Source organism: Balaenoptera acutorostrata, chromosome 2 (genome assembly GCF_949987535.1).
Source record: "Balaenoptera acutorostrata chromosome 2, mBalAcu1.1, whole genome shotgun sequence".
NCBI lineage: Eukaryota > Metazoa > Chordata > Mammalia > Artiodactyla > Balaenopteridae > Balaenoptera > Balaenoptera acutorostrata.
Genome location: NC_080065.1, coordinates 33965575 through 33991535, shown reverse-complemented (window position 1 = coordinate 33991535; position 25961 = coordinate 33965575). Strand labels below are relative to the sequence as shown.

Sequence of the window (25961 nt, the reverse complement as noted above, 5' to 3'; positions counted from 1 at the left end):
TTCCAAGTCAAAGGTCCAATCTTCATTAACCCTCTATTCTAGAGAAGTTGATTTTCCCATCTTCCCAAATCTAATCTTGTACACTGTGCCTTTGTTCCAGCCATTCACTCTTCCTAGATAGGAGGTGGCCTCCACTTACCTCGCCCATCAAAATTTTACCCTCTACAAGGCTCATTCAAATTCCACCTCCTCCACAAAGTACAGGCATCCCCTCTTATCCCTGGTTTTTGCTTTCTGCAGTTTCAGTTACCCTTGGTATGAAAATATTAAATCAAAAGTTCCAAAAACAAATAATTCATAAGTTTTAAATTGTGTGCCTTTCTGAGTAACATGACAGAATCTCAAGCTATCCTGCTCCTTCCTGCCCAACAAGTAAAGCATCCCTTTGTATAGTGTATCCTGCCCAGCAGTCACTTAGTAGTCATCTGTCAAGATATCACAGTGTTTGTGTTCAAGTAATTCTTATTTTACTTAATAACGGCCCCAAAGCGCAAGAGTGATGCTGGCAATTTGAAAATGCCAAAAAGAAGCTATAAAGTGCTTCCTTTAAGTGAAAAGTTGAAAAGTTTTCAACTTGATAAGGAAAGGAAAAAAATGGTATGCAGAGGTCGCTAGGATCTACAGTAAGAACAAATCTCCTATCTGTGAAATCATGAAGAAGCAAAAAGAAATTCATGCTAGTTTTGCTGTCGCACCTCAAACTGCAAAAGTTATGACCACAGTGCATGATAAATGCTTAGTTAAGATCGAAAAGGCATTATACCTGTCCAATAATATATTTTGAGAGAGAGGGAAAGACCGCATTCACATTCAGGCATACCTTGTTTTATTGCTCTTTACTGCGTTTTTTACAAATCGAAGGTTTGTGGCAACCCTGCTTAGAGCAAGTCTATTGGCACAATTTTTCCAATGCATTTGCTCACTTCCCATCTCTGGGTCACGTTCTGGTAGATCTCACAATATTTCAAACCCTCCACCAGCAAAATGATTACAACTCGCTGAAGGCTCAGATGATGGTTAACATTTTTTAGCAATAACATATTTTTAAATTAAGGTATGTACATTGTTTTCTTTTAGAGATAATGCTATATTGCACACTTAATGGAGTATAGAACAGTGTAAACGTAACTTTTATATGCACTGGGAAGCCAAAAAATTCATGTGACTTGCTTTATTTCAACATTTGCTTCATTGTGGTGGTCTAGAACCCAACCAGCAATACCTCCAAGGTATGGCCAGTAACTTTTACTACAGTACATCGTTATAATTGTTCTATTATAAGTTACTATTGTTAATCTCTTACTGTGCCTAATTTATAAATTAAACTTTATCACAGGTATATATGTATAGGAAAAACATAGTGTATATGTAAGGGTTGGTACCATCCACAGTTTCAGGCATCTACTGGGGTCTTGAAACATATCCCCCTGGATAAGGGGGGATTACTGCATTTCTTCTCTAGATCTGATCTCATCAGCCTCATCTTTCCACTTCCCCCTAGTAAGAAAAAACAGCCATGCACTAATCACATGACATTTCAGCACACTATCATGTACTTGCACACATTTAGTTCCTCACTATAGCAACTTTTTTTCTCCTCACAACACCCTTCTTACTTCTATTCTCTCTTCCCGGGTACCTTGCCAGCATTGCAAACCTGCATTCATCAGCTCAGACAAAATACCACAGATTGGGTGGCTTAAAGATTAAAAATTTATTTTCTCACAGTTTTGGAGGCTGGAAGTCCATGACCAAGTGCCAGCAAATTTGGTTTCTGTTGCAGACTTTCTTCCTGGCTTATAAACAGCCAGCTTCTTGCTGTTATGTGCAGACCTAGCTCTCTGGTATCTCTCTTCTTATAAGGAGGCTAATCCTATTTGGATCAGGACCCACCCTTATGACCTAACTTAACCTTGATTATTTCCAAAGAGGCTCATCTCCAAATACAGTCACACTGAAGGTTAGGACTTCAACATATGAATTTGGGGGGCACACAAACATTCATAACAAACAAACATAAGTCATTCTCACATATGATAGTTCAACCTAAATATTACCTACTCTATGAACTACCCAAAATAATTAAACACATCTTTTCCTTGTCCATCACACATTGTGGCCTAGACATGTGGTTGCTGTTGTTTCTGATTACCCATGTATGCTTGAAAAGAAAATGTTGGATGAAGGTTCTATATATGTTCAATAGATAAAACTTGTGCATTTGTATTGCTAAAATCTATACTCTAATTGCCATCTTAACAATTCCTGAATTGTTTCTGAACAATTTTCCATTATCACTGTAGGTTTGTCCATTTCTCCTTATAATTCTGTCAATTTTTGCTTTGATTATATTGTGTTAAAATGCACACAGGTTAAGGACTATCAAATTTCCCTGGAGAATAAATTGTTTCTTTTACCATTAGCTAATGACACTCATTTTATCTTTACATTAATTTTATAATACTAATCGGTTATCTTTCAGTTAGTATTTTCCTGCTGTAGTCTCTTTTATTCCTTTTTCTTTCAACCTTTCTATGTCATTACATTTTAGATGTATCATTCATAAGCAGAATATGCCTGAATTTTTTAATTCAATCTGAGAATTTTTGTCTTTTAAGTAGCAAGTTTAGTCCATTTACATCTATTGTGAATAATGATATACAGCTGACCTTTGAACAACATGACTTTGAACTGCAGAGGTCCACTTATAAGCAGATTTTTTTTTTTAATAGTAAATACTACAGTATTACATGATCCACAGTTGGTTGAATCTGAGGATGTGGAGCCTCAGATGTGGAGGAACCATGTAAATGGAAGGCTGACTGTAAATTATACTCGGATTTTTGACTGCTCAGAGAGTCGGTGCCCCTAATTCCTGCATTGTTCAAGGGTCAACTGTATTTGTATTCATGCTTACCATCTTATTTTGCAATCTCTATTTACCAAGATTTTCATTTACTTCTTTTTTCCCCTTTACTGTCTTTTTTTGGAATGACTGCGCTTTCTTCAATGGCATATCAAGAGCATTTCAGTGGTAGTATTGCAGACCAATACGGGGGTACATTTTCTTTAGAGAATTTAAAAACAAAAATAAAATCAACTAAAGATGAGACTACTTTTTATTATCACCAGGTGCTGGCAATTCTAAAATTGTCAGTTTAGAAATTTATTTTTTTCTTTTTTGCTATGATTAGTGCTGAGTTTTGATAACACATACGTAAGCTTCAAATTAGCATATTTTTATTACTTATCTTTTAATAAACATTGCATTCTACACGAAGTTAGTTTGGCGCACTCCCAGTTATACTATCTGCACCACATACATGCACAAATATACTCAGCTACACACATGTTCAGGTAATATTTTTAATGGTTCAGAATCATTCAAGCTTACTTCAAGGGTGGTTTCATATCTCCAATCCCTGGTGTACTTCATGTTGTGCATTTAAACAGTAAGTTCAAAATAAACAATGATTATAAAGTCAAAGAAACAAAAAGAGTCTTCCATTCTGCTATAATTTCAATGCCAGGAGAAAAAGACAAAAGATGGTAGACTAGGTCGGCAGAAGAATTCAAAATGGGAATGTTTAAACACCTCAATTGTTTTCATCAAAAACATTCTAAAGCAATGGATCATTTAATGACAACATCTGCCATTATTTAGCCATTTTCTCTGATTTTTCAGAAGAAACTTTAGAAGTTTTTACCAAATATATTAGAAAATGATGGATTTTCTGGAAGAAGAGATTTTAGTGAAAGTGTTTTAAGAACAGAGATGTTTAAAAGCCACTAGGACTGACATCAAAAGAAAAATGATATGGTCAACACTGCAGTTTCAGGAGTTTATTGTAAAACAAAATTTTTAATGAAACTGCCTGATTTATCCTTATGTTCCTCTTTTCCTAATTTTACATACACATGTGTGCATGAAAAGCTTTCTTTAATAAACTATGAATAGACATAGAATGACAACTTTGGTATACTGTGTAGTAAACACAAATAAGCAAAGAATGCCCATTTTGATGAAGTCACTGACAGATCTGCAAAGGCTGTCAGCTTCTCTTCTGACCATTATTATTTGTTTCAACTCATAATTATTACTGAAAATAATCTGTCACATAGAGAAAGGTGGTATTAAAAAATGATCCATTCTAGGTATCAAAAATACAAAGTACATCAACAGTTTTCTTTATATGTTTTTCCTTTTACTATTTTGGAGGTTACACAATTTCTATTTTTTGGGCATTTACTCTTAAAATTGTAACTTGCAACTTGACTTAAGCTAATCTAAAATTAACTAACATCTCTAGCCTCCATCCAAATAATATGACTTCAAAATGACTGAACTGATTCCACTCTCCTATCTTCCACATTATTGTTCAAAATATTAGATCCACTTTATTTTTAAATCTTCCCAGATTTATTCATCATCAACATGACACTCAATGCTACATAAACTTAATAAAATGTTTATTAACTTTTTAACACATTGCTTCCTACTGTCCATTTATTATTTTTGAGTTCTACTTCCTTATTCCTGAAATACATTCTTTAGAGTTCTTTCAACAAGGGGCTGTCAGTAGTAAACTCAGATTTTTTTTTTAATTTGATCTCATTCATGAATAATTGTCCAGCAGGGAACTGATCTCTACACTACTCTAAAAGACACTACTCCACTGAATTCTTAAATTACTACCGAAATACTTACTTCCTCCTCTTCTGAATCATCATCATCATCATCATCATCATCATCATCTTCCACATCTTCACCAAGAGGTGGAGGTAAAGGACCGAGGATATCTTCCTCCACATGATTAACTGGTTCTTCTGGCATTTTAAGGGGTAAAGGGGGGCCAATTAACTCATCATCAGAAGATTCAGAACTCGTTTCACTTTCACTGCTGCTTGTATCCCTGAAAATACAGAAACAGAAACTCATTGCCTTTGCTGAAACAAAGAACGTACTCTGGAGATAATACTGATTCCTCAGGAAACCCTGACTCTCCTTTTAACAACTGAGTTTTTTAAATGTTTTTAAATTTGTAATTCAAACATTGAATGTGTGACTCAAATATTATTTCACCTAAAGAAAGTAAAAAACTTCTTTTATCTATCTTACCGAAATATAAAGTCAGAGACAAAAGCTCAGAGCAATTACATGTTAGAGGCCCATTAGATAATCCTCATTCATAAAGAGCCAGCAGAACAACTGGAATGTGGAAGAAAAACTACTAGATACTACACCATAAGAAAGAAAACTACTGAGATAACCAATGCTTCTATTCACTATATGTGAATACGATCACTGTCTGCCATAGGAGCAAATAAAGTCAGTCATGTAAGAAAGTTAATATTACTTTCAAAATGTTTCAATATATTTTCTGAAATACAAATTATTTCTCAGTGCTAATCCAAGTTTGCTGAGTTGCTAAAATGTTAAACGTGTTGATAGCTTTCCTGGATTGTAAAGATGCCTTACCCTAGGGAGTATCATATTGATTCTCAACTGTTTTTCTACCCAACACACCTGAGGACTATTACACACTCTCATTAAAGTCTTTATCAAACACCTCTATACCTTCCGAAGCCACCACCATCCACCATCCCTCTACCTCCCACCCCATCCCAAAAGGTTGAGAATTGCATTCCTAATTATATCAATTAATCTATCAAATATTTTCTAGGATTCAAAGTGTCACTGCCTTCTAATGAAGTACCTCTAGAATATAAGCTCAATGAAAGCAAAAATTTTTCTGTTACGTTCATTGCTGTGGCTCTAGCACCTAAATGATGCCTGACATAGGCAGTCGATAACTACTGAAGAAAAAAAAATTGGATTTTTCTTTTTATTTTCATCTAGGTTCAATATTAAAAGGAATACATACTCACATACATGTTATCCTTATACAAAGACAGGAGCTAGCAAACCTCCATAAAGAGAATTTCTCTTTTTTTCAACAGTTAAGCTCAAGGTGCTCCAGCCCCACAGGCCTTCTTCATAACTGAACACTTGAAGCTTGGTTCAGCCTGAGGGTCTTTGCACTTGCAGTTCCCTCTGCTAAAACACTTGTTACATGGTCTCTTTCTCATCATTCAGGTCTCCTCAAATGTCATCTCCTCAAAGAGGCCTTCAGACACACAGTCCTTTCTAAACTTTCAAACACACCCCCATCAGTCACCATTACCTTAATTACCTTACTTTGATGATCTTTATTATGTACATTGCTAAATTATATTGTTTGATTAGTTATTTAGTTGTTTGTAATCTGTTATCCATCCCCTCAAATGTCCCCACAGCAATATGAGCTGAGAGCTCATCTGACTTGCTAAATGCTGTATCACCAATTTCTAAAGCAGTGCCTAACCCACAGCAGATGTTCAATAAATACTTGAATGACTGAATAAATTTGTATTAAAGTATTCATGCTCCCAAATTTTCTCTCTTGTGATCAGATCACAAATTTCTGACTGTACTGGTTACAAGTCACAGACTTCCTTAATGCAAAATTAAGGCCACAGAGAGCTCTAAACTGAAATGTTAATCCTTAGCACCCATGCTTTAACCCAGCTAACTAGTTCAAAAATAATCATTGAACTGGGAACTAAACAGAACCATATAGATTTCATGGCTGATTATGCAGGCCTAATACCCACATGAAACTTGATAGAATGTATCAGCTTCTAATTCTGCTTCTAGCTTTTTGCTGCTAATGTGCACAAGCCAAAAAAAATGAACCATTTTTAACATATATTCAATATCCTGAAAAGCAAAGTCCGTGAAATTATGTCCAAAAATGTCCCTGACTGAAAACAGAATACATTCCATGTTTAAAATATGCCTTGGGCTTCCCTGGTGATGCAGTGTTTAAGAATCCGCCGGCCAATGCAGGGGACACGGGTTCGAGCCCTGGTCTGGGAAGATCCCACATGCCGCGGAGCAACTAAGCCCGTGAGCCACAACTACTGAGCCTGCGCGTCTGGAGCCTGTGCTCCGCAACGGGAGAGGCCGCGACAGTGAGAGGCCTGCGCACCGCGATGAAGAGTGGCCCCCACTCGCCACAACTGGAGAAAGCCCTCGCACAGAAATGAAGACCCAACACAGCCAAAAATAAATAAATAAATTAATTTTAAAAAAAAATATGCCTTGATTCAATGTGGTACCCAAATATGAACCAGAGCCTGAGAAACAATATGTACTCGATGAGAAAACAGCTGAGTCAATCCTAACGTTTTCCTCAGCTGACTTTTTTTTCCAGCTGACTTTTTAAGTTAGATTTTAGCTAAGCATTAAATAAGATGTATGGTTGTACAATTTCATTAAATTCATAGGCAAAATTCATTGTTTCTGGTACTACTTTCTTAAAAGGAAGTGCAAATGTCTAAATGAGTCCTACCTTATAAATCTGGACTATATCAGTATTTCTCTACTATCCTACAGCTATTTTTCATAGGATAAATGACGTATTTCTTCTCAGTACTTGATTTCCGAATGATTACTTACATCCATATAATATTTCTTTAAGCCAATAAGAAGGGTAGTTTTAGATTCCTGTCTTTCTCTAAACCAAATTTTAACAGCGTTGTAGACGTTTTTTAAATTATCTGTATGCATTGTGAAACAGACTCTCAACATGCTACAAAGGAGAAAAACTAACATGAAACATATTTAAAATATATAGGACCAAATGAAATACAGCCAAGAGAGCAGAAGACCAATTCCAGAACTGAATTCAAATTATCATAATAAATAACATATATAATAAGTGTGCATTTTAAAAAAAACAGTGAAGAAAATGATCACCATATAATGAATGCTGAACATTCATAAAATAAAATAGAAAACTACTCTGGAATCACACCTTACGTTACACATTAGAATCACCAAGATGGGACTTCCCTGTGGCGTAGTGGTTAAGAATCTGCCTGCCAACGCAGGGGACACAGGTTCGAGCCCTGGTCCGGGAAGATCCCACAAGCCGCGGAGCAACTAAGCCCGTGCGCCACAACTACTGAGCCTGCGCTCTAGAGCCCACAAGCCACAACTACTGAAGCCCACGTGCCACAACTACTGAAGCCCGCCCGCCTACAGCCCGTGCTCCACAACAAGAGAAGCCACCGCAATAAGAAGCCCGTGCACTGCAACGAAGAGTAGTCCCCGCTCACCACAACTAGAGAAAGCCCGCGTGCAGCAACAAAGACCCAATGCAGCCAAAAATAAATAAATAAATTTATAAAAAAAAAAAAAAAGAATCACCAAGATGGGTCAAAAATCAAACCAAAACAAAAACAAAAACAAAAAAATTGGACACCTACCTCACATCATATACATAATGAACTCAAAATGGATCAATAACCAAAATGTAAGAGCCAAAGCTATGTTTTTTAGAAGAAAGCAGGAGAAATCTTCATGACCTATAATTTGGCAATGGCTTCTTAGATATGACATGAAAAACATGATCAACAAAAAGAAAAAATAGGTAAGTTGGACTTCACCAAAATTAAAAGCTTTCATACATCAAAGGATATTATTAAGAAGGTAAAAAAACAATCTAAAGAATGAATAAAATATTTGCAAATCACACATCTGATGAGTTAATAATCAGAATGTATAAAGAATTCCTACAACTGAACAACAGAAATACAAACAACACAATTTTTAAATGGGCAAAGGACTTGAATATGCATTTCTCAAAAGAAGATATACAAATGATCAATAAGCATATCAAAAAATGCTCAACATCATTAGACATTAGGGAAATGAAAATAAAAACTACAAGGAGGGACTTCCTTGGTGGTCCAGTGGTTAAGAATCTGTCTTCCAATGCAGGGGATGTGGGTTCAATCCCTGGTCGGAGAACTAGGATCCCACATGCGGCGGGACAACTAAGCCCACGCACCACACCTAGAGAGCCCGCGTGCCCCAACTACAGAGCCCATGTGCTCTGGAGCCTGCACGCCACAACTAGAGAGAAGCCCGCATGCTGCAACGAAAGGTCCTGCAAGTGGCAACCAAGACCTGACACAGCCAAAAATAAATAAATATATTGAAAAAAAAAAAAAAAAACTACAAGGAGATACCACTTCCCACCTACCAGGATGACTATAATAAAAACAAAACAAGACAAAACGGAAAGTAACAAGTGATGGCAAGAACGTGGAGAAATTGGAACCCTCACACATTGCTGGTGGGAATGTAAAATGGCGCAGCCACGGTGGAAAACAGCTTGGCAGTTTTTCAAAAAGTTAAACATAAAATTACCATACGACCCAGAAATTTCACTCGTAGGCGTATACCCAAAAGAATTAAAATCAAAGGCTCAAACAGATACTTGTATGCCAATGTTCACTGCACTCACAATACCCAAAAGATGGAAACCCAAGTGTTCATCAATGAAAGATGGGGAATTACTGCTTAATGGCTAAAGTTTCTGTTGAGAGTGATAAAATTTTTGGAAATAGATAGTGATGATGGCTGTACAACATTATAAACATTACTAATGCCTCTAAATTGTATACTTTAAATTGTTTAAAATGGAAATTCTTATGTTAAAAAAATTTTTGCCCCAATTCAAAAAATCAAGATACCACAGTAAAAGAAAACATTTAGAAATACAGAGGTAAATTGAAGAAAAAAATGCTAAAAAAAATTTTTAATCGTTTCCTCTGGGAAGCAAGAATCATGAGCAGGGAGAAATGAGACTTTATAATGTTTGACTTTGTAATGTGTATACCTTACTTCGATAAAAATTTAAAAGATCAGTGGTTGCTAAGGGTTTGTGGGGAGGGAGGGATGAAGAGGTGGCACACAGAGGATGGTGAAGGCAGTGAAACTACTCTGATTGATACCACAGTGGTGGATACACATCATTACAAATTTGTGCAAACTGACAGAATGTACAACATCAAAGAGTGAACCCTCGTGTAAACTCTGGATTCTGAGTGATGAAGATGTGTCAGTGTAGGTTCACCAACTGTAACAAATATACCACTCTGGTGGGGGCTGTTGATAATGGAGGAGGCTATGCATGTACTGGGCCAGGTGATATATGGAAAACTCTCTGTACCTTCGGCTCAATTTTGTTGTGAACCTAAAACTGCTCTAAAAAAAATTCTACTGAATTTTTTTTAATTAAAAATAAAGGGGCTGGGGAAATTGATTATTCATATGGAGCAAAAAATAAAAATGAATAACATCTTTACATTATCCACAAAAAGTTAATCCTATGTTGATTTAAGACCTAAATATGGAAAACAAAACTTTAAAACTTTAGATAAAAATATAGACAGTTACCTTTATGACCTCAGAGTAAGGACTCATTTCTTAAACAAAACACAAAAGCACACATCACAAAAGAAAAGGTTAAAATAAGAATATATTAACATTTGAAACTTATTTTTAAAAAAATACCACTGAAAAACAAAAAAATAGTAATAGTAAACCACCAATTAAGGGGAGAACACAAGGAACCCAACAGAAAATCTTGCAGAAGACACAGTTCTTACTATATCTGCAGAAGAAAAAATATATGACCAGTAAACTTTTGAAATGATGATGTACAACCACACTGGTAATCATCAAAATGCAAATGAACACTATAAGGATACCACCTCACAACAATCAGATTGGCAAAAATAAAAATGTCTAACAATAACAAGTGTTGATGAGGATGTGGAGCAACGGGAACTCTTACACTCTGCTGGTGGGAAAGTAAGTGGGTACAAACTCTTTAGAAAACAACTGAGCCAAATCTAAAGATAAACGTGTACTTACTCAAAGACCTAGCAAGTCCACTACTAGGTATATACTCTAAAGAAACTTTTGTACAGTAAAACAGAGGATAGCTCTGTTTTAGAGGATAGACCTCTAAAAGCATATTTTATAATAGTATAGAAAAACAGCAACCTAAATTGACTACACAATGGATAAACTGTAGTATATTTCTAAGTGCACTTAGAAAACTAAAATGCACTGAAAATGAAATGAACTATAGATTCACTTGTCAACATGAATGTGAAAAACCTCTTGTTGAATAAAAAAAGCAAACTGAAAAAATACATTCGTTACAGCATTAATGACATCCATATAAAATAAGAAATCATACAAAACAACATGTATTTAGGAATACACTCATATATAATAAAATTATTAAAAATAGGAAGGAAAGATAAATACAGGGAAGGTTTCCCTTGTGGAGTAAAGGAGTAGGGAGTGGATTTCAAAGCACTGATAAAGCTCTACACACTGTCTCACATGCTGGGTGTTTGTTTCATTGTTCTCTTTACTTTAAATGAAGGATATCTAAAGTTTTATATGTATGACAAACTTCGGAACAAAAATTTTTTGTCTAATTAAGGGGAAAAACATCCCTAACCTTACAGTGTCCACAATCATATAAAAGAACACACTATAGAAACAGTACATGATAAGTGTACAACATGCTAAGTGCCACACTAGACACTAGGGAGAAAGATTTTAAAATATGCAAAACAATATTATTTAAGTCTTAGGGAAACAGAGATACACAATAAAATTATAAAGAGATACATGGAAAAAATTCAAATTTAGAACGTTGGCTACTTCTGACAAGAAGGGAAGGGGATACAAATGAAGATAGTTCTCAGAAGTGTTCACTCCTAATAGCAAAAGTTTACTTCTTGGGCTTCCCTGGTGGCGCAGTGGTTGAGAATCTGCCTGCTAATGCAGGGGACACGGGTTCGAGCCCTGGCCTGGGAAGATCCCACATGCCACGGAGCAGCTGGGCCCGTGAGCCACAATTGCTGAGCCTGCGCGTCTGGAGCCTGTGCCCCGCGACGGGAGGGGCCGCGATAGAGAAAGGCCCGCGCACCGCGATGAAGAGCGGTCCCCGCACCGCGATGAAGAGTGGCCCCCGCTTGCCGCAACTGGAGAAAGCCCTCGCACGAACTGAAGACCCAACACAGCCAAAAATAAATAAATAAATAAATAAATAAATAAATAAGAAAATCCTTTAAAAAAAAAAAAAAAAAAAAAAAAAAAAGTTTACTTCTTGTCTAGTGGGTATTGTACTTTAGCACCATTTTGAAAGTCTTAAATACTTCATAATAATTTCTCATTTAAACTCTTAAGGTAATTTTTATTAAATCTAGAAAAAAGAAAATAGCACAACAATCTCTTATGTGTATGTGAAGAAAACTGATTGCCTAAGAGATATATCTTAAATACATTAAAACATTATCAAACAGATGGGAAAATCTTTGTACGATGAAATGTGATATAACATTTTTTAAAGCATGAGAATGAGAAAAAATATCAAATCTAAAAAGTTTATTTACATATAAAATATGAGGTCAAAATTCAAATAAATGGAGAAGTAATCAGATTTACTCAAAAGGAGATATATCAAAATCACAAGAAAAAATGCATAACTTCAAGGCAATTAGAATATGCAAAAATTAAACTTTAAGATGCTTCACTGAGGAAAATTTAACATTTTTCTCTGCCTGTATAATTTACTGTTACTTTTTTCCTAATATATGAGAGAATTATTTTTAAGATACCTTAAGCATTTTGAAAGCCACTGGTAAAAGGGTCTTTAAAAGTCCTTAACGACTGTGAATTTTCCTATTTTTTATTAAAAATGTGTTTTACAAAACTTCAATAGAGAATTACCTTTAATTATGGGTTTCTTCCCCCAACGGAAAAGGACACCATGTCCCTTCTCAGGACCAATAAAGACTACTTCATATAGTGCCAATGCATAGTACTTGTGGTGATCAGCAAAAGAAGTTACCACTTTCTTTATATCTCTGGGAAAACTAAAATCTGATAGTATTTATTTGCTGATCTCTAGTTAGAACTGAAGGTCTTTAAAAAGAAAAAATGAGCTCCTTAGAACAAAATCACTATCTTTATCCTCTTTTTTTTCTTTCTAACAGAAACCTACACAGTTTCACTAGCTAATGTAAAATTAAACACCTAAATGGGAGTGAAAGAAGTTATCTAATCATAGCTATAAAGAATTCCTAGCCTGTTATGTCCTTAAGAATAGGGACCTGTCTTTTTTCTTTTTACAAAACATTATTTATTTATTTTTATTTTCGGCTGTGTTGTGTCTTCGTTGTTGCATGCGGGCTTTCTCTAGCTGCGGCGAGCGGGGGCTACTCTTCGTTCTGGTGCGCGGGCTTCTCACTGCAGTGGCTTCTCTTGTTGAGGAGCATGGGTTCTAGGCACACGGGCTTCAGTAGTTGCAGCACACGGGCTAAGCAGTTGCAGTGCACGGGCTCTAGGGCACACATGCTTCAGTAGCTGTGGCTCATGGGCTCTAGAGCACAGGCTCAGTAGTTGTGGCACATGAGCTTAGTTGCTCCGCAGCACGTGGGATCTTCCCGGACCAGTAGTTGTGGCGCACGAGCTTAGTTGCTCCGCAGCACGTGGGATCTTCCCAGACCAGGGATCGAACCTGTATCCTCTGCATTTGCAGGCGGATTCTCAACCACTGCACCACCAGGAAAGTCCTAGGAACCTGTCTTAACTGTCTTTACTTCTTAGAATATAGAATAGAACTCTGCCTCGCCCATAGATGAACTTAAAATATTTTCTTAAAAACAATTCATAGGCAAAAGGTCAGTCACCAATGTTTTCTTCGAATCCATTACCAATTCAGTCATCGATTTCAATGGCCTTGTAAAAGTTACTTGATTTCTAGATGTTTCCATGTGTTTCCTTAATATGAAAAATGTTAGAGGCACTAATTTACTAATGTTTTGAATAGTGGAAGCAAAAGTTGCAATACATTTAAGATAACTAACTAAACACTCAGTTATAGCCAGATGGTTCCAACATTTCCCATAACATGAGGCTCGTTCCCAGCACAAAATCACTGTTCCCTAAACTGGAGTTGTGGAATGAGACAATCACAGAACAATAAATTGAGTGAAAAGCTTTCGAGGAGCCATGGCAAAAAAAGCAATGGTGTTCCAAGTGTCTAATAAGAAAAAGCACTTAGGGAAGAGAGGAATTTTTTCATCCTGGTGTTAAATTCAAGAAATAATTTATTGGATGCACACTAATATAGTAGAAAATATCTTGGACTACAATTTGTAGTGAATAAAGATGGTCTTTTTTTTTTTTAATTTATTTATTTTGGGCTGCGTTGGGTCTTTGTTGCTGTGTGTGGGCTTTCTCTAGTTGCAGCGAGCGGGGTCTACTCTTTGTTGCAGTGCACGGGCTTCTCATTGCAGTGGCTTCTCTTGTTGCGGAGCATGGGCTCTAGGCACGCGGGCTTCTATAGTTGTGGCTTGCGGGCTCTAGAGCACAGGCTCAGTAGTTGTGGCGCACGGGCTTAGTTTCTCCGTGGCATGTGGGATCTTCCCAGACCAGGGCTCGAACCCATGTCCCTGCATTGGCAGGCGGATTCCTAACCACTGCGCCACCAGAGAAGTCCCTAAAGATGTTCTTAAAATGGCTATTTTTTTAAAAAGGACTTCAAATTTTATTTAGCCACAGTGAAATTATTTCATAGTAACATGATTCAATGCTTAAGCAGAAATAGCTTAGGGCTTCCCTGGTGACGCAGTGGTTGAGAATCTGCCTGCCGATGCAGGGGACACGGGTTCGAGCCCTGGTCTGGGAAGATCCCACATGCCACGGAGCGACTAGGCCCGTGAGCCACAACTGCTGAGCCTGCGCGTCCGGAGCCTGTGCTCCGCAACAAGAGAGGCCGCGATAGTGAGAGGCCCGCGCACCGCGATGAAGAGTGGCCCCCGCTCGCCGCAACTGGAGAAAGCCCTCGCACAGAAATGAAGACCCAATGCAGCCATAAATAAATAAATAAAATTTAAAAAAAAAATTAAAAAAAAAAAAAAAGAAATAGCTTAAAGACGCCTATAATAGAGACAGAAAATCTACATAAAATATATCTGATATTAATATAGTCTCAGTTAAGCTTCTGACAGGCCTATTCATCTGCCATGGATTATTCATTTGAGGCCTTCTGAAACAGGGATAAGTAAACTTCCATTCTTTGATCAACAAAATACTGTAATAAAGTTGTATTATTTTATTTTTCTTGATGATCATTTCTATCTTTATATTTGATATAGATGGTCCCCACTTAAAATTTAGACTTAACGATTTTTCAACTCTACAATGATGTGAAAGCAAAACGCATTCAGTAGAAACCATACACTGAATTTTGAATTTTGACCTTTTCCAGGACTGGCGATAAGCAGTACCAAACTCATGATGCTGGGCAGTGGCAGCAAGCCACAGCTCCCAGTCAGCCACGCAATCACCAGGGTAAACAATCAGTACACCTACAACCATTCTGTACCTATACAACCATTCTGTTTTTCACTTTAGTATAGTATTTAATAAACTACATGAGATAGCCAATACTTTATTATAAAATAGGCTTTGTGTTCTATGGTTTTGCCCAGATGTAGGCTAATATAAGTCTTCCGAGCATGTTTAAGGTTGACTAGGTTAAGCTTTGATGTTCAGTAGGTTAGGTGTATTAAATGCATTTTCAACTTAAAATATTTGCAATTTATGATGGGTTTATCTGGACATAACCCCATCATAAGTCAAGAAGATCTGTAATTATAATCTCAACAGTAGTTCTGTAATTTTAATCACTAATGACAAAAGTAATGCTGGGTTTTGTTATATCAATAAAATTTATTCTCAATACCAATACTGCACGTTCTTTATCTTTGGACTTTAAAGTTAGTATTGCAGAAAAAACAGAATCAACAAAACTACTGAAATTTTTACAATTTTCAATTAATGGAATCATTTGTTTGTCAAAACCTTAGCAATAAGATAAATTTCCAAAAACACAACAGTAGGTTTTTGACATCTTAAATCATCCCAAAAGTAAGAAACTAAAGGTAAATATTAAATGTTCCTCTTAGGAAAAAGGGGTTTTTTTTCCTATCATATTGAAACCCAAGGACATTGTGAGACTGACAACTGATATAAAACCATAGACAATGCTAAACTGAATTTTTTGACTAATATAAAGAAAGGACACTCTATAGCAGGGGTTGGCAAACTTTGGCCCAGTGTTTGTTTTTTAAAGATTTACTGAACACAGATAAGCCCATTCATTTACATGTCGTCTATGGCAGAATTGAGTAGTTGAGAAAGAGACCACATGGACCCCAATTCCTAAAATATTTACTATCTGTCCTTGACAGAAAAAGTTTGCTGACCCCTGCTCTTTACTAATATATGCAAAGATACTCATATGCTTCAGAGACTAAATAGATGTTAAGGCTGCACTGTTATGAAAAGGGAGAACCAGACTTGTAGTCCTATATAGATATCCCCTCCCTCCACAAAGAGAAGCTATAGAAAAGACCAACCAACACTATTATGGAGAGATATTCTGCTCAAGAGCCTAGACTGAGATACCAAAGAATGTACCTTCTGGGTGAACAAAAAATGAAATTACATAGTATAAGTGATATTTTGTGTATTTAGATATTTTACGTTTTTCTACTGTAAAAAGAGGAAATAGTGAAATCCACTGGTGAAATTTGCCATGAATAGTTTATGTAACCAATTTGATGATTTAAAATATATCTAAACAACATTAGAATTCTCATATTATTCCACCCAGATTTGATATCTAAATACCTATTTATATTGTTTAAAGTTCTTAGTAATTAAGTTACATAGTATTAAATTTCAATTTAAAGTAATTTTAATGGCTGCTTTCTCCTATAACTCGATAAACTTTATAATGTGCCTCTATTTATATTCTTTCTTATTATCTATTTCCATAAAGGATCCTACCAAAAAAGGTAGGGGAAAGGGACAAAAGATGTAAATGACAAAATAAACATGAAAAAAATAATAAACTTGTCAACATCTTTCCAACTTTACATAGTTATGCTCTGCAGTCAAAAGGCATAGATTTTAATACTACATCTGGAATACTTTAGAAAAAGTCAATTGATTTACAATGTGACAAATGACTTTTTCCTGGTCCTAGACATACACAATTGCCTGAAATGGGAGAAATTATGCAAGCTTTTAGTATCAGGAACTTTGCCTAAATCATGTTATGAACGCCTACAAAAAGGTAGTTTAATAGCATTCTTTTGAGAAAGACAAGCACCTGGAAGATGATTTAGAGCAATCTCTGGCCACATTTGAGCTTGAAGATGTTGGTTCAAGATCTTCGCTTTGCCTTCTTAATTCTTTCTCTCTGTTCATTTCTTCCTCTTTTTCTCTTGCTTCTGAAAAGATTATAAAATTTTTTCAACAGTTAGGCTTCAAAGTTTGTTATTATTTAAAACGCTATAAATTAACATAGTTACAAAGATGTAACAGACGTGTTACCAGTAACAGCAAAAAAATTATCCATCTAAATGCCCAACACTGAAAAAATAATTGAAGTTTACTGTGTATCAACATAATATAAAATACAGCCAATAAAAATAGTGATAGAAGAGAAATCCCTGGCAGTCCAGTGGTTAAGACTCAGTGCTTTCACTGCAGTGGCCTGAGTTCAATCCCTGGTCAGGGAACTAAGATCCTACAAGCCACACAGCACAGCCAAAAAAAAAAAAATAGTAATGGAAAATGTACAAATCTGAGAAAATATAAACAGATATGCTAAGCAAAACTAGCACGTGAACAGTATATGAACTATGACTGTACTATGTGAAAAGATGTGGCAAGTGACGAGAAGAAAGCATTCAAAGGTGAGATTTTAGGTAATCTCACCTTTTAGTTTTAATGTTTTAAACCAAAAATTCAGTACTTCATTCCTTTCTGAATTTCCCAAACTGGATTTTTGGTCAGAGACTTCCTACCAAAATTATGAGGAAAGTTGAATTACATTTAGTTTCCAGAATTGTTTACCTTGGAAAGAAAAAAAAAATTTATCCAAGGAAATCTAATCTTTCTCCTCTGATAATCTCACTCAACTACTGGGGCGGAGGATGGGAAGCACATAGGAAGGAAATTAATTATATGAATAAGGCTTGTTCTCAATTGCCACCATCCTCAATAAACTGAGATAATCTTTAGCATTTATTTCTTAAGTTAATAATGAAGAATAATACACCCAAAGTTAAGCGGTGTCAAAGGGCACTTATTAATTGGAATGTTGTACTCTTTAGGTCTTTTGTTGCTAGGATGTAGAGGATGAGTAACAAGGAGATAGGCAGCAAGTGTCAACAACCAGTCTTTTGTTTCAAACATGGAAGATAAAACTCTCCAGGAAGAGGTAAGGCATAGCTCAGATTAATTTTTTTGTGCTCTCCACTGGGCTGGCTTAGGAGTTAACAATTCGGCACTCTGATGCTGGAGGAGGCTGAAAACAATAAGAGAAGGATAATGCCCAAATTTAAGAGTGAGCCTGCTGGGCTCCTACCTTCATCCTGCTTCTCCAGACATTCCCTCCATTCCCTCCAGGGTGAGGGGGGATTGGGGAGTGAAGCAGGGAAGGCCACACTTGGACTGTAGGCTCAGGTCTTAGGGGTAGTTCTGACTCTAATCAGGAAACGATACTAAGGCACGCATTACCAGCCACTTACACAACAGCCACTTCTCTCTTTCTCCTTGCTAAGAAAACCACAGTTCTCCCTAGGTAAGAAGCAACACTGTGTTTCAGGAGCTGCTGGGCCCCTCCCTGCCCAGAGGGGTTGAAGTTTGATTCCAAGTCAACCATAGTGCTCTTGCAATGGCTGTTTTTGCAACTGATGTGTGCCACACGAATACCGGCTAATAACATGTGAGGGGAAGTCAGCAGAAGGTACATTTGAGAAAGGTTTTCTTGCTCCTAAAAAGTGTTACACACAAGTCTCCTTTCAGCCTGTGGAGGTGGTCACCTGCATGTAACAAAATTTAGCTGACAAAATTTTGAGACAAGAGGACAGTCCGCTTAGGACAAGCCAACACTCTAAAGCTGGCAAAGCAGAAAAAAGGGGAAAAAACTTCCATGTGCTTCATGTCAGGACTCAGAAGACAGGACAGCCCCATTCCAGAGTTCTTGTCATAGTGCAATACTAAACCTTTCTTATTTAAGCAATTTTTTATTAGGTCTTCTATGACTTCTTTGAAAGTAACCATTAGCATCTTAATATCAACCTTAATTTAACAAAAATAATAGCAACTAATACATGGAGCTTACTATGCTATGTACTAGGTATTGTTTTAAGCATTTCCTGTAAATTACTCTTTTAACGCAAACGTAGAGAATGGACTCGAGGACATGAGGGGAAAGGGTAAGCTGGGATGAAGTGAGAGAGTAGCATGGACTTATATATACTACCAAATGTAAAATAGATAGCTAGTGGGAAGCAGCCGCATAGTACAGGGAGATCAGCTCGGTGCTTTGTGACCACCTAGAGGAGTGGGATAGGGAGTGTGGGAGGGAGACTCAAGAGGGAGAAGATATGGGGATATATGTATATGTATAGCTGATTCACTTTGTTATAAAGCAGAAACTAACACACCATTGTAAAGCAATTATACTCCAATAAAGATGTTAAAAAAAAAAATTAACTCCTTTAATCTTCATAACAATCCCTGAAGTAGAAACTTTTTTTCTTCAGCTTTATTGGAGTATAATTGACAAATAAAACTCTGAGATATGTAAAGTGCACAATGTGATGATTTGGTACAAAAATACATTGTGATAGAATTCTCCCCGTGGAGTCAATGAACACAACCATCACCCCACATATTTACCTTTTTTTGGGGGGGGAGGTAATAACATTTAAGTTCTACTATCTTAGCAAATTTCAATTATACAGTACAGTTGAAGTAGATATTACTATCGCCACTTTATAGTTGACGAATCCAAGGCAGAGAATTAACAGAGCTATTAAGCCTCAAAGCAGTGAATTGAGGCTCCACAAGTGCAACTTTCCTTGATGTGACCAGACTTTCTAGAGACTGTAAAATTATCCAACGACTACTACCTACCTTATAAAACAGTGAGCCTGCCTCTCTCTCCAAACGGCCATAAAGTACAGCCCTTTGCTGCTTACTTGTCACCAGACTATCTGGAAAGTATGACCCACCCACCTAGAGTTCCTTCCCAGTGGATGAATACTCCAAACTACTTGCCCCATCCTGGTGAAGACCTAACTTTTTAATTTAAAATTTAACTTTTTTTTTTTTTTAACAATAGTAAGGATTTTCTATTCAGAGAGGCTTCTGCTGTCACATGCTGCTTTATTAAAGCAAGAAGAAAAAAAAAAGACAAGACATTTTTGAGGAAAAAAATAATTTTTTTCCTCATTGTTGACTGAGGACAAACCAAAATGAAACATAATTCAATAAACTGTAGCTCCCTGACCAAGGGGATCATTTTCATATATTTTTACTGAACGTAGGACCAAGTACACTGTAAACACTGTAAAAATGCTCCATATGTTCCCTTAACAAAAGTGAATTAACCTACCCCCCAACACCTCATTTTTTTCTTCCAAGTAACTCACTTTATTGTTAATTCCCTACTCTCAGATAGTTACCAATTTTGGATAGCCATTTCTGCAAAAGCACCCCAGATGTATGCAACTCTTATTTAGGTTAACAGCAAACTATCCAAGGACTTCCCTGGTGGCACAGTGGTTAAGAATCCGCCTGCCAATGCAGGGGACACAGGTTCGATCCCTGATCCAGGAAGATCCCACATGCTGTGGAGCAACTAAGCCCGTGCACCACAACTACTAAGGCTGCGCTCTAGAGCCCACGCGCCACAACTACTGAGCCCATGTGCCACAACTACTGAAGCCCGCGTGCCTAGAGTCCGTGCTCCGCAACAAGAGAAGCCACGGCAATGAGAAGCCCCCACACTGCAACTAGAGAAAGCCTGTGTGCAGCAACCAAGACCCAATGCAGCCAAAAAATATAATTAATTAATTTGTAAAAAGTAAAAGATTATCAACAACAAAAAACTTTGAAACATTATTCCCTGACATTTTACACATAACACATATTTTATTGAAGTTTTACAGTAACTCACCCTTTCTGTTAGAGCATTTAACAACCAAAATTTCACATCCATATACACAGACAATTAAACTTGCCATTAAAAGGGACCAAAGTTCTTATTTTCCTCAAGTCTGATGTCAAAGCCCAGGAAAAGACTCTAATACCAATCATTACATAAAATATGCCCATATCAGAATTTTTTAACTTTTCTTTTAAGAAAAGTAAGTCAAACTTTGGATTCTTGTGTTTAGATCAGGTGTAGAAACAGCAGTCCATATCCAAGACTGTAACACTAAATCAAGAAAGTTCAACGCATTTAATTCATCCACAAATGTCAATAGGAGTACATGGTCTTGAGACAACTTTTCAAAATTTTAAAAATGTTAATAACTCTTTACTGGAATTCCTCTTAGGTGCTAAATGCATACATACTTTACTAAGAAAAATGACAGGAATTAAAAGTGATATTTATAACACTACTGTTTAAAAAGTACTATGCCCAACATCTTAATTCCTTCAAGAATCTTCTAAGAGAGATCTTATTATCACTGCCACCGAACTGATGGGGAAATTAAGGATCTGAAATTTGAAAATCCATCCAATGTCATTCATCTAGTGGAATGTGGGGCTAACCCTTAAACCTGCATCCTCCAACTCCAAATCCCAAACTCTTTACTATTCATCATGCCATTTAAAGACATTCTTCAAAGATGCATGATTTACTTTTTTAAAGGCAGCATTGCAGTTTTAAATTCAATTCAGTCTTCACAAATATATATTGAGAACCTATCTTGGAAGGCACGGTACTGGGGACTATAAAACTTACGTAGGGGAATAAGACAATCCCTATCCAAAGCATTTTGTATCACACACTGAAAGAGGTAAATACAAGAAAGTTATAAAACTTAGGTAGGGGAATAAGACAATCCCTATTCAAAGCATTTTGTATCACACACTGAAAGAGGTAAATACAAGAAAGTTATATTGCAACAGTATAAGCGTTCACTAAAACATTTAAAAATTAAGTGTATAATGCATTCGTGTATATGCTGCAGATAGCATGTCTTTACGTATTGTTTGATGATATTAAATTATTTAATATTTTTAGGTGTAGTAACAGTTTTTTGTTTAAGATTTTTCCAAATCCTTATCTCTTAAAGACATACTAAAATATTTATGGGTGAAATAATGTACCTAGGATTTGTGTCAAAGTAATCTGAGAGGAGAAGTAAATGGAACTAACACTGGCCATGAACTGTTACAGTAGTTAAATCTGTGTGATAGGCATATGGGAGTTCATTACTATGTTACACTGCATGTAGAAATGAAAGTTTTTTTTTTTTTAAATACATACTATATGTAGATAGCTGTCTTTTCACCACACATACACAACAAAAACTGTTATTCTTCCAAAAACCAAAAACATTTCATGTCAAGTGCACTTCCCAAATATGAGATATTACTGCTATATAATTTATCATTTTAAAACCAACAATGACAAGTGCTGGAATAACATTCACTTAAATTTTTCCAGGAGTCCTGTCTCTGGTTTCTAGCCCCTTCTGCTCTAGCAGGTTACATCTATCCCTTCTCTAGTGTAAGAATGATCTGAATCAGATCTAAAGAAAGCAGTAGAGGAGTCAGTCTCCTTCTAAGGCCATGAGGTGGTACCTAGAACTGCTAACCACCTGGTATCAAACCAGACAGTCTGGAAGTTAACACCTTCGTTAAATGTCTGATACAACTTATTAATGCAGAGATTCAACAGCAGCAGCCACATTCACTGTATGTCTCAATTTTCTATACTGTCTGGGTCAACGGTCAGTGATGTACACAGCTCTGAGAGCCACCTCTCGCCCAGCCTTCCAAATACTGGTTCCACTGTAAGCAGGAAAGAAAAAAATGAAATGAGAATCAGATAGAGGGGGGGAGAAGAGGTAATAAAGAAACCACTACTCTGATTCTTATAAATTAATTTTGAATCCTTGTTGGTTCATAGTTCACACTTCTAAAAGATTTTAGCTCTCAGACCTCCTTATCCTGTTTAGATGCAACTTTAATCGTGTTTAAAAAAACAAAGACAAAAAAGCATCTGCTTCCAAAGGAACCAGCACATATGGTCTCTTAACAATTTTGAAATTTTTTTCAGTCTTATAATTTTATAACTGGTAGGACACTGGTGTAAGCTGGATACAGTATTTAATCCTATAAAAGAGCAAGTAACTGAACTTCTTACCCAGTGTTTTCCGACTTCTTTCCACTGCTGTTCTTCGAGTTTGTTCAAACATTGCTTCCAAATCAAATGTGCGAGCTTTTTTCCCTAAAACAGAAATAAGTAGCAGACTATGATTTTCCTGAACTAAGTTGGCCAAACTTTAGGTACTCAATAAATACTTACTGACTGACCAATAACCACTTAAGTCTATCTAATTTATAGCAGGGCTACAAAACAACCATAAAATATCAATGAAGAAAGAGTTTACTTCTCAGGGAATTTTTAATTACAATCTTATCGCTAAATAACATTAACCAGCCAACTTTCCCATCCTCCTGTAATTCATCTAGACCCTGCTCCTTGAAACTACAACACTGGTGTGCTAGGCAGAATAGAGAATGTTCATATCCTAATCCCTGAAACCTGTAAATATATTACATTACAGGGTAAAAGGGACTCTGCAGATTAATTAAGGTTATGGACTTAAAAACTGGGAGATTATCCTGGCCAGCCCAATCTAATCATAGGAGCCCTTACAAGCAAAGATGCAGAATAGATATAGCAAAAGTCAAAAGTCAGAGAGACCTGAAACTTGAGAAGGGCTGCAGTTCCTTTGAAGATGAAGGGGGCAAGAAGACAAGTAATGTAGGTATATAAAAGAGCTAAGAAACTCCCACCAGAGAGCCAGTAAGGAAATAAGGAAACCACAAGGAACTGACATTCTGACAACCTGAATCTGCTTGGAAGCAATGTTGTATTTGCTTTTACTGCCTTTTTTATTTTTAATAATAATACCTATTCTGTGTTTGCCAGAATATGGTAAAAATGGCTTTCTTACACACTACTGACTTTGTTATAAACTGAAACCACCTTTCTGAGCAGCATTATGACAATATATATCAAGAAGCTTTAAAAGCTATATGCCCAATTTTTTGTTACTTTTTAATATCTGTATTTTTTATCAAAGTAGTCCCTCTTTTAGAAATCTACCCTATGGAAATATGCATTAAACTCCTTTTACAAAAGAAGATAAAAGAGTTATTTATAAAAATGTTTATTTTAGTATTACTGATAAAAGTCAGAAACTATGTGGGGTAAAGTTAAAAATTTTACAAATTGTAGCACTTCTATCTACTATTCAACCATTAAAAATCATGTTTTGGAAAAGCATTTTATAATATGGGAAAATCCTCAAAATATTAAAAATTAAAACAAATTCTATATAATTAAGAATAATATAAAACTGTACATATATACGATCTTACAACAGGAAAAACTGGAAAACAAACTAACTTTTAAGTCTTGATTTCTAGATCATGAGATTATGAATGATGTTACTTTCTTCCTTCTTATTTATTGGGTTCTTTATATTTTCCTGCTATTCACATGTGTTCCTTTTGAAATGAGGGAGAAAGCTATTTAAAAGAACTGAAACAAAAATAAGTACCAAAATACTACAGAAGTATACAGTACTTTTGTAGACATGACCACCTAGGAGATAGTAAATATGTTTTGTGGCTCAAGACGTTACCAGAATAAATGAATGTATGAATGAACAAACGAGAGACTGAAATGAAGATTCTGGAGTAGGAAAACTTGAATCAAAAAAGACTTACTAACCTACAAGGACCTACTGTATAGCACAGGGAACTATACTCAATATTTTGCAATAACATAAAAGGGAAAAGAATATACATATATGTTAATATATATAACTGAATCACTGTGCTGTACACCTAAAACTAACATGACATTATAAATCAACTATAATTTAATAAAATAAAAGATTTATTATAACATCACCTAATGGCCCATTTGTTGCCAAAAGGGCCATCTTATTACAGACCAGAGTCAGTGGTTAGCGCTCAGTCTCAGGACGCAAAGAGACAACTCCCTCCATCAACCAACACCCTCCACCGCGTGGGTCACAAAGCAATCTTTCTTTCTCACTAGCCTTCTCATAAGTGTCACCTGAGCTGGTCCCAAGAGATAGGCAGTAGTTAGAAAACGGAGGCGGAAGACTGTGTCTAAAAATTGCAAGATAAACACACTAGAGCTAAAGTAATTAGGACTTGGCACTGCGGAAGGGGCGGAACACAGGTGACAGCTCGGGCCCCCCTCCCAACCTGCGGCTCTTAAAATCTCTGCAAAATGAAACGGGACCATGCCTAGGGCAGTCACTCACCGAACCCCGTGAAGCCCATGGTGACCGCCAGCTGCGGGTCCGGTCCTGATGCGTCTGAGCCTGTCACTGAGAAAAGAGAAAAGACCCTGTTAGTGCGGCGCTGACAGCGCCGCCGGCCCTGCCCGACCCACCCCGCCGCCGCTCTCCCCACTGAACCCACTGCCGCTGGGTCCGGGGCGCTCCATGGTCGGCCACCCGCCACAGAAACAGTAACATCCGCAGCCCAAACAGCTGCTAAAGACTAGAGGCAAACCAGGCAGGAAGTATCGCCTCCGAGCGTCAGCCTCGCCGCCAAGGCCAAGAGCGGCGCCTTCCGCGGAGGGACAGAGGCCTCCTAAGCAGCGCCGCCCTAGCGGGCTGGCGGAGTATAAGCGCCACAGAAGCTGGCTTCGAATTGAACCCACGGGAAGGGGAATATTATCTGGAGTTCCTGTAACACTTTTTACTTTGTAAGACGCCTTTATCGGAGCTTCCCTGGTGGCGCAGCGGTTAAGAATCCGCCTGTCAACTCAGAGGACATCGGTTCGAGCCCTGGTCCGGGAAGATCCCACATGCCGCAGAGCAACTAAGCCCGTGCGCCACAACTACTGAGCTCTCTCTCCGTAGAGCCCACGAGCCACAAC

The 25961-nt window shown here is 36.9% G+C and overlaps 1 protein-coding gene across 3 annotated transcripts in view; it reads right to left on the bottom strand.

The window, feature by feature from the left end:
* Positions 1–25961, bottom strand: part of WDR70 (WD repeat domain 70) — a 322311-nt gene that overhangs the window by 293807 nt on the left and 2543 nt on the right. For 2 of the 3 annotated variants that reach the window (XM_007192190.3, XM_057540878.1), the window contains exons 1-5: positions 25499–25632; positions 25339–25404; positions 23175–23258; positions 17106–17226; positions 4709–4913 (exon numbers count right to left, since the gene is read on the bottom strand). In XM_007192190.3, the coding sequence (XP_007192252.2) occupies positions 4709–4913; positions 17106–17226; positions 23175–23258; positions 25339–25404; positions 25499–25523 (501 nt within the window). In that variant the 5' untranslated portion in view covers positions 25524–25632. Of the gene's footprint in view, positions 1–4708; positions 4914–17105; positions 17227–23174; positions 23259–25338; positions 25405–25498; positions 25633–25961 lie in introns of those variants that run through there. The other variant, XM_057540877.1, reaches the window with a different exon arrangement.